Below are 13,177 nucleotides of genomic sequence, written 5' to 3' on the forward strand. Positions count from 1 at the left end.
CAATAGTTATTTACTAGGGATTGTGATGTTCCCAATATTTTGTAGGCATATTTTCGTTTTTGCAAGGAAATATTATTAAATGATTTTATGAACACACATAAGTCAGTGAGTGCCCTGTTGACTTAAAGCATTATGCCAGTTGAATCTGTAATTTAAGGTTTTTATCAGGTGCCCCATTAATGATGATAATAAGATCTTATGATTATACTGAATTCCCTATTATCTCTATGAGCCTCACAACAACTCTGATTTAGAAAGGGTAATTGAGATGAGTAAGGGTCATAGAAATTAAATTAATGTAAGGCCATGTGGCCAGTAAGTTGAGCAGATAGAACTCAAACTCAATTATTCTCTGCACTATATCAGATTGAAATAGATTGCTATCTATTGGCCTGTAACCCATGATTCTTCCTTATTTTAATGCATTTAAAATGCTGTTTTTCTAATGTCTTAATGCAGAAAATATTTATTAGCTCTATGTAGAGTGATTATACATTTTTCTTCAGTTTTAAAAATTGCTATAAGGCTTTCATTTTATCAAAAGGGAAAAATAGCATTTTTTCTATGAAGTAAGAAGAAACAAACTTTGAACATCAAACCAAACATCAATCCAAAAGCTTTCACATATGTAGTTCATATGAAATGCCTGTTGTTTTACATTTGCTTGACCTTTATTCATTTTTTTCGTTTTATTTGTGAGTTAAGAAAAAACTCAAAATTTTAAATATATTGAAACTTCTATATTATTATTTTTGTATTATTTGTCAGCTCTTTTATGTTTCTTAAGAAAGGTTATTTGGGAAAGTTTTTCATTATCTTCATAAACTATATCTCTAGACAAGCTCAGCGGTGGCTTTCGCTTCCATTCAAAGCCCCTAAAAGCAAGACACTTTTAACTTGCTCTCAGGCGTATTTTTGTAAGTTGTCAGGTTTCATGTTGAAGTAAGGGTAAAATTAAAATTTAACAGCCCTGAAGTAGCTTCTGCATTTGATTTCTGTTTTGATGATCTTTTAAATTCTGGGACCACAGCTTAGTATTTGACATGGCTGGCCAGATCCCATTGAAGTGATGCCTTTAACTCAGAGGATAGAACTGGTGACTATTAGGAGAAGGCTGTGCATCCTGGCTGCAGAGGCCACTCATCTCAGCGAGCCTCATACCTTACCAACAACAAAAAAACTAAAGCATATGTGTGGTCATAACCAATCCTTGTCACTGTGCCATGAAAGCCCTGGGATTTGTGATCAAAGCAACGGGCTTATCCTGAACTGTGGTCTAACCTCTCGGTGAACCTTTCACGTTTTTATTTCAGGAGATGATAGACTACATTTTTTACTATGTTACCTGCTTCTAAGGCCCATCTGCCTAAAAAGTGATAGAGATTAAAATTATTGTCAGCAAGTCAGAAGAAAATGTAAATTGTAAATATCTCTGTCTTCTGTCAGTGTTGTTTACTTATCATTTCCCACTGATGTTTTTAAGAATTGCTGAACATGTGTTTCCTATCCAGAGCTGAATGAATGTTCTGGTCTGATGAATATAAACCATATTTCACTTTGTAAACGTTCAGGAAAAGTATTAGAAGGACACAATATTTGGCTCTGTTTACTAAATTTTATCTGTCAAAAGAGATCATTTTGAACTATAATTGTGTAGTGTGATATCAAAGGAGAGCTGCTGGGAAGATGCTTTTAGGATTGGTATGAATTCTATCACAGCAAAATTTGGATTTTATATGTATTTCCTTATTTCTTTTGGCTTGTATTGGTTTACCTCAGTTGAGCTAAGCATGTTTCCTTTTTATTGGGAAGATATTAAATTCTCATTGACAAATTTAGTTGTGTAGATTTCCTCATAATTATATTATAATATGCTTTAATATATACTCACTCCCTTACTAATTTTGTGCTGATTTGATGATGACCTTTTTAAAACAAACAAACAAACACTTTATTGGGGACTCTTAACAGCTCTTATAACATTCCATACATCAATTGTATCAAGCATATTTGTGCATATGTTGTCATCATTTCCAAAATATTTTCTACTTGAGTCCTCTGTATAAGCTCCTCTCTTTTCTCCTCCCTCCCCCACCCTCCTGCCCTCATGAATCCTTGATCAGTTATATATTGTTATTGTGTATTTTATACTGTCCATGTCTCCCTTCACCCATATTTCTGTCACTCATCCCCTTTGGGGTTGGTGGTGGGCTATATATCGAACCTTGTGATGGTTCCCCCTTTCTCACCCTTCCCCCGTCCTGACCACTCCCTCCCCTCATGATATCACTACTCCCACAACTGTTCCTGAGGGGTTTAATCTGTCGTGAATTCCATGTGTTGAGAGCTCTTATCTGTACCAATGTGTGTTCTCTGGGCTAGCCAGATTTTTAAGGTAGAGCTGGGTCATGGTACTGGGGGGTGGAGAGGAAGCATTGAGGAACTAAAGGAATGGTGGGTGTTCCGTCAGTGTTTATACTGCATCTTGGTTGAATCAGCTCTTCCTTATAACCATTCTGTGAGGGGATATCCAATTGTTCTACAGATGGGCTTTGAGTTTCCATGCCAACCCCCCTCGTTGCCATCAATATAGTTGTTTGTTTTGGATCTTTTGATACCTGATACCTGATCCCTTCGACACCTCATGATCACACAGGCTGGTGTACTTCTTCCTTGTGGGCTTATTTGCGTCCTTGCTGAGTGGCTGCTTGTGTAACTTCAAGCCTTTAAGACCAGAGACACGATATCTTTTGATAGACAGGCACCACCATCAGCTTTCTTCACCACATTTGCTTATGCACCTGTTTTGTCTTTCAGTGATCATGTCAGGAAGGTGAGTATCAAAGAGTGACAGGTTATTAGAACAAAGTGTTCTTGTATTAAGGGAGGCCTTGAGTAGAGATCCAGAGTTTCTCCACTATGTTAATACTTAACATAAATATATGCACATTGGTCTCTAGCCCTTTCATTATAAATTACTATATTTACATATATACATGCCTCCAGCTATACCTCTATAAATAGCTTTTGCCTCCTATTTCTTTCCTCTATTTCCTTTCAGCTTCCTCCTGTACCACTATCATGCTCACCCTCCATTTGGCTCAGTAATTCCTCTTGGATACATTGCACTTGATTTAACTCCACCAGGCATTATACCTCCCCCTCAACATCAAATTTAGATCTCTTGTTGTTCCCTAATCCCTGAGTGTGTTGGCTCCCTACTCCCCTTCTAGTTTTTCAACAGAAAACAAAAGAATTAATTTTTTTGCGGAAAAAGACTAAACTTCATAGTATGACGTATGTAACTTTCCACAATTTAACTCTACCCTTCTTTTTTTATTAAATAATATTTTATTGACATATCCTACTCCAATATATCCCTTCCCATACAGTTCTGTTGTTCATTCCAATCGGGTGGGGTTATACATTCATCAGTACTATCAACTCCCCTCTCTCCCCACTTCCTCCCCTCCACCCCTCACTTCTTGCATCCTCATGGCACCCTTTCTCCTGTCGCTGTATCTGAGGAGCCCTCTATCTCAACTGCAAATGAACATACACAATCCTTAAAATGACCAATGAGGTGGTATATCACGTCAGACCTTAATAGAAAGAGGATGGTTACATGGTCGAATCAGTGTCACACCGCACCCTGGATTTATCCTCCCTTCCATGTGGCCCTTCTAAGGGGGACTGTCCAATTGTCTTGTTGGTGGACTTTGGGTCTCCACTATATCCACTCCCCTCCATATCAATTTGGATGTGAGTTTTTTGAACTTCTGATACCTCTTCCCATTGACACCTAATGATTGCATAGGCTGGTATGCTTCTTCCTTGTTGCCGCCCATATTGGCTTGTTTAGCTACAAGCCATCAAGACCCTTTTAAGACCCCAGACAGTATAACTTTTGATAGCTGGGCACCATCAGCTTTCTTCACCACATTTGCTAATGCACCCATTTGGTCTTTAGTGATCATGTCTGAGAGGTGGGTGTCATTACAGTGCCACATTAGAACAAACCATTTTTGTACTGAGTTAATATTTAAGTCGAGGCTCAAAGTTCGATCTGCTTCCTTGTTGCATTTATACACACATACAAGCAAATACACATTCATAAATATATATCTATCTATATATGCACACACATCTATATATTGGGTTTTGTTTTCCCTCCTATCCCCCCACTATTATGTTAGCCTGTCATTCACCTCTCAGTAATTCCTCTTTGATACAATTTAATTGCTCAAACAGGCCTAGAAAAGAGACACCCTCCTCGCCGTCCGTTACCCATCTTTGTTGGCTCCCTGCTCCCCTCCCCCCCCTCCCATGCCCCCCAGGAACCATTGGTCTGGCCTCTGTTTAAGACTGCCCATCTGCAGTTCTAGTATAGATCAACACCAAAAAACATAAACAAAATAATAAGAATAATAAAATAAAAGATTAAAAAAACTAGAAAATAAAAACATACAGACAGCCACCACACTAACAGACATCATGACATAGAGCTTCATTCACGTCCAAAAGGCGAGTTTCCCATAAGTCCACGTTTCTTCTCCCGCAGGCCACGATGGAGCCCCAGCCAGTTCAGGAGGCGTGCCAAATGCTGTCCTCCCGTCTTCCACGGGGTGGAAGTCCACAATCCTCAGGCAGAAGTTCCTCAGGGACTTTGTGGCTTTGTTCCCATCACTGTTCTGTTGCACTCCCCTCTTGGTTTGCCCCCTTGGGGGCAGCAACTCTACCTTTCTTGAAACATGGGGAGCGGAGTTAAAAATAAAACACGAATTCATATCTTGACAAATTCCAAATGAAATTTAAAATGTAAAATCTTTTTATTGGGGCTTGTACAACTCTTTTCACAATCCATACATCCATGTGTCGAGCACATTTGTACATTTGTTACCATCATCATTCTCAAAACATTTTCTTTCTACTTGAGCCCTTGGTATCAGGTCCTCATTTTTCCCCTCCCTCCCTCCCCACCCTCCCTCTCTCCCTCATGAACCCTTGATAAATTATTATTATTTTTTTCATGTCTTAGACTGTCCTATGTCTCCCTTCACCCACTTTTCTGTTGTCTGTCCCTCTAGGGAGGGGGGTTATATGTAGATCATTGTGATCGGTTTCCCCTTTCTGAAATTTTTTACTAACAAAGTTTTAGTTTTTTTCACCCCAAACAAATACTTCATTAAGCAATGACTTCTCACTTCTCTGTCACCCACACCAGCCCTTGAGAACTACTAATTAATTTCTGTCTCTATGAACTTGCCTATTCTAGATATATACGTGGGGCCCATGAAATCTTTGTCCTTCTGTGTCTGACTTCCTTAGCTTAGCATACTCTAGGTAGCCAAATGTCATCCTTTTGTGGCAGAATAATATTCCATTGTGTGTTCGTGTCCACTTTTGTTTATTGCCGTGGGCACCAAATTGATTGTGACTCATAGCAACTCTATGTGGGCTATCCCAGGTTGTAAATCTTTACAAGAGCAGAAAGCATCATCTTAACCCCCGCCCCCTAAACTGAAACTCACTGCCATTGAATCGATTCTGGCTTACAGAAACCCTATGGGACAGGATAGAAGTGCTCTGAAACTAAGTGACTTACAGGAGTAGAAAGCCTGTCATTCTGCCCCAGATGGCTGATGGTTTTGAATTACTTACCTTGGGGTTAGTAGCCTAACAGTTACCTGATTACCTGACAGCATACCAGTAAGATTAAAAGTATAAAATTTCTCTCCTCATCTCGTCTGTTGACATCATCTTACTTTTTTTCATGTGAATTTTAATTCATTTACTTTCTAGTTTCAATTAAGTGAAATTATAATTAGAGTAAAATTTCAATTGCAAAGTAACAAAGTAATTTATAATAATTTTGTTTAGATTGAGATAGGCACAAAATATATTTTTCTTAATTTTGTTTAGATTTTATAGAAGAATTATGAAAGCAACAGCCAAACCTATTGCCATAGAGCAGTGGTTCTCAACCTGTGGGTCGCGACCCCTTTGGGGGGTTTAAACGACCCTTTCACAGGGGTCGCCCAATTCATAACAGCAGCATAATAACAGTTATGAAGCAGCGACGAAAATAATTTTAGGGTTGGGGGCGCACCCAACCACTGCCATAGAGTCAAGTGCAACTCACAGCAATCTTATTCGCCAGAATGGTCCTGCCTCCGAGGGCTTCTCGTCCTTCCTTCTTCGGGCGCGGGTTGAGCAGCCTGTTGTGCAGGTGGCTGCTGTGGAGTGGGGACAGGAGGGGAGAGATACAGCTCGGACATCTTTCTCCTACAGAGCAGCTGGCGGGTTCACACGGAGGCCCTTCGGTCAGCAGCCAGACACAACCACTGCACCACCAGGGCTCACGGTAAATGAACCAACTAGGAGCATTTCTGGTTGTGAACACACATGTTTTTGTCAAGTTCTTAAATTACCACAAAATGACAAATGTATTGGATGGTTAATGATACAAATTATAGAGAAATTGAAGACTTTATGACAATTTCTGCGAAAAGGCCATTATTCCACTTTTGCTTCCCAGACTTCGTCTTGATAAAGCAATTCTCCAGGTTACCATAGAGCTGCACCATCGAGTCCCCGAGGCTGTAAATGTTTACAGAACAGACTAGCATTTCTTCTCCGGTGGAGCGGCTGGCAGGTTCAAATCTGTTTCCTCTTCTTGAGATAATGGGATCAATTCTGACTCATGGTGACCCCAATAGACATAGAACTGCCCCTGTGGATTTCTGAGGCTGTAAATCTTTCAGAAGCAGAAAGCCTCATCTTTCTCCCACAGAGCCCCTGGTGGGTTTGAAATGCTAACCTTGTGGCTACTAATCCACATGAAACCTACCACACCAACAAGTTCATCCTCTACCAAGCAAAATGTTACTCACATGGGGTCACCGTGAGTTGGAATTGACTAGTTGTCAACTGGTTAGCTAGTAACATCAGTGACTCCTTAAGTTATATCGGCGTGAGACAAAAGATGGTTTATGCAGGGAAGCTAGCGAGCGTGTAAATATGAGTACTGAGCTATGTCCCCCTTTCTTCCCTTAAGTAAAATGCGCTCTTGGCCTTCTTCCACTCACAGCCCCGCTAAGGCTGTCTGACAGGGTTGTGAAATGTCAGAATGGACTCCATGGAGCTCAAGTTGGCCTTTTTGTGTGCTTGGCAAAGACATGAAGCCTTTGTTATTTGTCTGTGTCATTCGTTATGGGACACCCTCTGCTATTTCCACATACCCTTTACGGTGCTGTTTTGTGGGGATGGAGGTGTGGATAGTATTGAAATGAAAGGAGTTCTGTTTACTTAGATCCAAATGCTGCTTTTGCTTTGAGTTAGCAAGGAAGCCATGAGCCTCCATCTTCTTGTAAAACAAGATCTAGAGAAGTTTTACTCTATCCAACACTTGTCTTTATTGGCAAAAGGCAATTGTAATGCACATAAGACAAATAGGAACAATTCCTTAAAGCTGAAGCGAAGCCGTTCAGCCATACAATAAAGCTAACATCTGTAATTCTTCCAATTGGATTAACTATATCAGTATAACATTATAGCATATATGTGTATTTGCAGAGATTTTTTTCTGCAGCTGTTAATTTGGTTTAGAACTGGAATGCTCAGATAGTACCCCCTTTGTTAAGCACCCGTTTTTTGTATCCTAACTGAAGGTTTGTGTTTATACATTAGTCTGTTTAAGTAATATGGATTGTATGTTAAAAACTCATTTAGATTGTTTAGCATTGAATGGACTACATAAGTAGAATCTCTGCTTATATGTTGGCTATACGGGCACAACACAAGCTGTGGCGTTGGACAAGACTTAGTTCAATCCCAGATTTTCACACATTAGCTGTATAACTATGGCCAGGTTAATTAATCTCTTTGAACCTTAGTTCATTTTTAATACAGAGATGATAGTTTACCTTGTAAAACTGTGAGAATTAGAAGTGATATGGCTGTTGTCATTAGGTACCATTGAGTCAGTTCTGACTCCTAGCAACCCTGTATGAACAGAAAAAACGTCTGCCTGGCCCTGTGCCATTCTCACAATTACTCTTGTGGTTTAGTCCCTTGGTGTAGCCTCTGAGTCGGTCCATCGCACTGAGGGTCACCCTCTGTTTCCTCTGTCTTCTTCACCCCACACGATGTCCTTCCCTAGGGACTGCGCCCTTCTGGTAACATGTCCAAAAGAGGCAGCTGAACTCGAACATTCCAGCTGTCTTTACTAGTTTATTAAAAGTTCACCTTAGTGCCTGACTCATGCCACTCAATGAATATTAGCTCAAGTGAAATAGGTATGTTTTTGCTTTAATAAAACAGCACATGTTTTCATCAGTTAGAAGTATATGCATCAGTTTTGGACCGCGGCATCTTACTATGTTTGCGTGATCACTGTCTAGTTTATTTATGTATAGACATTTAACAGGATGCTCCTTTTAAAAAAAAAAAACAGTGCAGTTTGTTTTTCCAATCGAATGATCAAGTGGTTGTCAGGCATTTGGAGGACAAGCTCATTTCTACCCTGCTCAGTTAGTTAATTATTGTGAGTGTGAACAAAGGATGCACAATTCCAAGTCAAGCAGCAGTTCACATGGATGGTGGAGGTGATAATAGCTTAATTCCTCAGGATCCTTTTTAGTCTTTGCTCTGGCGAGTTCATACTGACCTTGTCCAAAATCTGATGACCTCCTTATTTTACTCAACTCTTTGGAAAGCTGGGCCTGCCATAGCTGGCCCTGAGGGGGTATCTGAGAGACCACTGAGCCATTGACCCATGTCAAGACTGGATTTTCAGTCTGATATACAGGGCCTCTGAAATAGTTAAACATGGGGTTTATTGAAAACAAAAGACTAGCCGTCTGCATTTTTTCTGCTTATTATATGTGCTATTCAAGTTTATTTAAAATGTCCTTATTAAGGCCATGTATTTAATTTATTCTGTTTCTTATGTAGACTAATTATACATCAATTTTGAGAGTGAGTACTTCAAATTTGAATATTTTGAATGTGAAAAAATGCATTATTAGCTACAGTTATATATAATGAATTCCCTTTCTGCTGTAGGAAAGGAGCAAAGCAGTGACATTATAATGCTTACATTATAAAGTTTTTTGTGGTTTTCTAGGGGAAAAAATTCCATGTACCTCATTAAAAATCTGTTTTTCCCTGACATTACTAAAAACATGACAATCTCTGTTAACATCTTGTCAAACTTCCAATATTATTTGACTCATTTAAGCATTTTGAGATTATGAATTATATCCAAAAAGAGAGTCAGTAACCAACCAGTTAAATATTATTCAGTTTTGGTTGTATTGTATCTATCTTAATAAAATTTCCTGGTAGAACTATGAAGTGAAAAGTGAAGAAATACTTCCCCATGTTTACTTTGTTGTTGTTCTGCATTTGGGAATGATCAGACCCCCTTTCTAAGTATCTATCCAATATCCCACAATTTATAACATGTTGTCATCTTTTATTTTTATATAGGAATTGATCCCTGAATTTTATTATCTCCCTGAGATGTTTGTCAACTTCAATAATTATAATCTTGGAGTGATGGACGATGGAACAGTCGTGTCTGATGTGGAACTTCCTCCTTGGGCCAAAACCTCAGAAGAATTTGTTCGCATAAACAGATTGGTAAGATAGCAATCCTGCACTCTGTCTGTCATGAGTACACTCTCAGCGCATCTTTCATGTGGTGGTGTTTAATCATTAACCCTTGCTCTCCTGGACAAAGATGTTGTTGATATGGTAACTGAAAGTGACATAGCAGTTCCTGAATCTCAGTGTCTACTTTCATTGTAAAATTGACACAAATGAAAGGTAAAAGGGTTTTTTGTTTCTGTCTTGTGCAAAATTTAGCTTACTTTTGTGTATACATGATCATTCAGTGTCATAGCTTACAAAGGAAATTAGAATTGCTTTGTTCAAACATGGGTTTCGCTTTCTAAGGGAAAAACTGATGGCGAGGATAAGTAGACAAATACTGTTAGTAGGGTATCGGTTCATACATGCATACTGTTATTCCTTACCTGCCTCTGCAACCCGTGGATGACTGCAGACCGGGTCTCTCAGTACTGCTCTTGTCTTGGCCTCAGTACCGTCCCTTCAAAGAAGGGATACCTTTTTGTGCTGGGGGAAAATATGGTTTTGAGGTCAAGGTTAATTTCAAATTCTTCGAGAATCTCAAGTGCACACCTTCCCAAATCACTGAAGTTTTGAAGCAGGTGTATGGGGATGCTACCCCACATAAAATGATTTTTAGAAGGAGCAAGCATTTTAAAGATACCTCGAAGATGAATTCAAGGTAGAGCAGTCAACTTAGGAGGGTATGACAACTGTCTGTTGTTATTCCAGTGGAGTAACCATAATAGATTTTCTCAGAGGACACAGGACAATCACAGGGGCCTGTTTTGAAGACGTTTTTAGGAAACAGAAAGCCGCATTGGTGAGGAAAAAGTCCAGCACAGTTGCACAGAGGAATTTTTCTGGTCACAACAATGTCCCTGCTCGTTCTTCAAAGGTAGCGGCTGACACCTGGACATTTCCTTGGGAAACCTTACCACAGTCACCTACAGTCTTGATATTGCCCCTTCAGATTTCTCTTTGTTTTGAAAATTCAAAGAACACAGAAAAAGCTCCAGCTCGAGTTCCTCGCAGATGTCCACCTGTCATTGTGATGTGCCGTAAGTCAGAGTGCAGCGTTCTTCTGGGAGGGGCCAGAGAGATGGGAACACAAGTCTACAGAAGCGATAGCTTCACGTCGTGATGTGTCTGTTTCATAAGGGCTTCTATGGTTCTGTCGCGGTCCCTTTTGACTTAACCCACAGATGTGTTCCAGTGTGAAAGGCTAGTGCACATTTTGGTAGCAGAACCAGGATTTTCTAATTCAATCCTGCATCTTTGGGAGAAAAGGTTCACTTAATAGTTTGAACATGAAAACTTAAAAATTGTGTGGGAGAATTAAGAAAACAGGAGCACAGTAATGGCAATGTGGGCTCTTCAGCTCTCTCTGTGACACGGATTCTGTAATACGTTATAGTCTAGGGAACGGTATGCTTTTACATTTCACAAGTGTTTGGAATCGGAGTTTTCCTCTCAGTACTTAAAAGCATATTTTTACGACGTTCCATTTTAAAAATGAAATATATATATTTATTGAAAAAGTTTACAGTTAAATAAGGAAATTTGATGCATTTTGGGTTCCAAATGATTCTTTTAGTTTTAAATTACCTTTCAAGCTAATTTCATTTAACCTTCTAGACCCAGCTACAATCTCATTATTACTGAAATTTCCTATATCCTGAAAGCAGTTCTTCCCTGTGCAAAGCGCACAGGTTCTGGAATTAGGCCACATTGCCCAGTCCTGGATCAGTCACATTCCTGGAGGACCATACGCAGTGTAACCTTCCCAAGCCTTGCTTTTCTCCTTTTTAATTTGTAAATTGTGAGTGTGAAATTGCCATTATGTACAGAAAATACCTAGAACATTGTCTGACTTAAAGCACTCAGCTGGTTTCTATTATATTATCAGTCTTTATGGTATTTTGCATTTCACTTCACCCTGAGAATTTTCAAAGACTCTCAGTAAGAAGAAACCCAAATCAAAAGTTAACCTTGGAAAACGTTGAAGGCGAAGTCAAACTTTTAATATATGTTTCCCCACCCCCTAAGGCTGCACTGATGTGAACAGAGGGTTCACTCATTGCTCAACAGTTTTGGATTTGCTTTCATTGATTATCTATATTTGTAAAACAGTTATATTGGCACTTAGGCCACATATCTCACAATTCAATAGTTCAATCAACTCAATAGTTCAATCATATCAAGAAGAGATGTACAGTCATCACCCCGGTCAATTTTAGAACATCCTCCCCACCTCCTGGGTTAAATCACTTTTAAAACGAGTTATGTAATCACCATCAGTTTTAGTGCTCCCTCCCCATGTCTACATTTTTAAAAGCTTTCTTTCTTAAAGATTAATTCATATATGCTTTATGCAGTGTCAATTTAATGGTTTTTAATGTATTTATACAGTTGTGTAGCCATCCACATAAGCCAGTGTCAGAACACTTACCTCACTCCAGATGCCTCCCGGAGCCTGTTTACAGTCCGTCTCTGCTCGCCCTCCCACACACAGGCCGCCCCTGGTTCTCTCTCTAATACTTTGCCTTCTCATGTGTGACGTATCGTTTCTTTTGTTCCTGACCTCTTTCATATTGCAGACTGATTTGGAGAATCACCCATGTTGCATTTATCAGTAGTTCGTTTCCTTGTGTTGCTCCATAATCTTTGATGGTATGAATGCACCACATTTTATCTCTATATTAATTGATGTTTTCACTTCGGGGTTATTAGTAACATTTGCATACAGGTCTTTGCTGGGACATCTGTTTTTTTTTCCTTGGGTAGATTCCTAGTTCATGTGGTAAGAATATATTTACTGTATCTTTGCATTCCCACCAACAACTTATGAGGGTTCACCTTGTCATTTCTTGGTGTTGTCAGCCTTACCCGACTAGTAGGTATCCGAAGGAGCCCTGGTGCCACTGTTGCGTACACGTTGCACCTGGGACTGCCATGTCAGTGGTTGAAACCCACTGACCACTCCTGGGGAAAAGCATGAGGCTGTCTTTTGCCATCAAGATTTAGTCTTGGAAACCCTCTAAAGCAGTGATTCTCAACCTTCCGAATGCCGCGACTCTTTAATACAGTTCCTCATATTGTGGTGACCCCCAACAATTAAAATTATTTTCGTTGCTACTTCATCACTAATTTTGCTACTGTTATGGATCGGGCAACCCCTGTGAAATGGTCGTTCAACCCCCAAAGGGGTCGCAGCCCACAGGTTGGAGAATCGCTGCTGTATAGGGTATCCCCGAATCAGAATTGACTCAAACATAGTGGTCTGATTGGTGTCCATAAATATCTAAATGACAGGAGCCCTGGGGGCGTTGTGGGTGAGGTGTTGGGCTGATAACAGCAAGGTCAGCAGTTTGAACCCATGAGCTGCTCTTCAGGGGAAAGCTGGCACTTGGTGCTTCAGTCAGGATTCCCAGCCTTGGAAGCCCAGATGGGCAGTAATAGCTGTCTGCTAAGGTCAGTGTGGGTCAGAACAGACCGATGGCAGTGAGCTTGCTGCACGACGAGTGGTAAGGGTCCCTGCTGG

The 13,177-nt window shown here is 39.9% G+C and overlaps 1 protein-coding gene across 2 annotated transcripts in view; it reads left to right on the forward strand.

The window, feature by feature from the left end:
- The window catches only part of LRBA (LPS responsive beige-like anchor protein), a 706,055-nt gene that overhangs the window by 549,591 nt on the left and 143,287 nt on the right, over positions 1–13,177 (forward strand). For both annotated transcript variants that reach the window (XM_075543710.1, XM_075543711.1), the window contains exon 47: positions 9,493–9,645. In XM_075543710.1, coding sequence (XP_075399825.1) covers positions 9,493–9,645 — 153 coding nt within the window. The remainder of the gene's footprint in view (positions 1–9,492; positions 9,646–13,177) is intronic.

This window comes from Tenrec ecaudatus, chromosome 3 (assembly GCF_050624435.1).
Source record: "Tenrec ecaudatus isolate mTenEca1 chromosome 3, mTenEca1.hap1, whole genome shotgun sequence".
In the NCBI taxonomy this organism is placed as follows: Eukaryota; Metazoa; Chordata; class Mammalia; order Afrosoricida; family Tenrecidae; genus Tenrec; species Tenrec ecaudatus.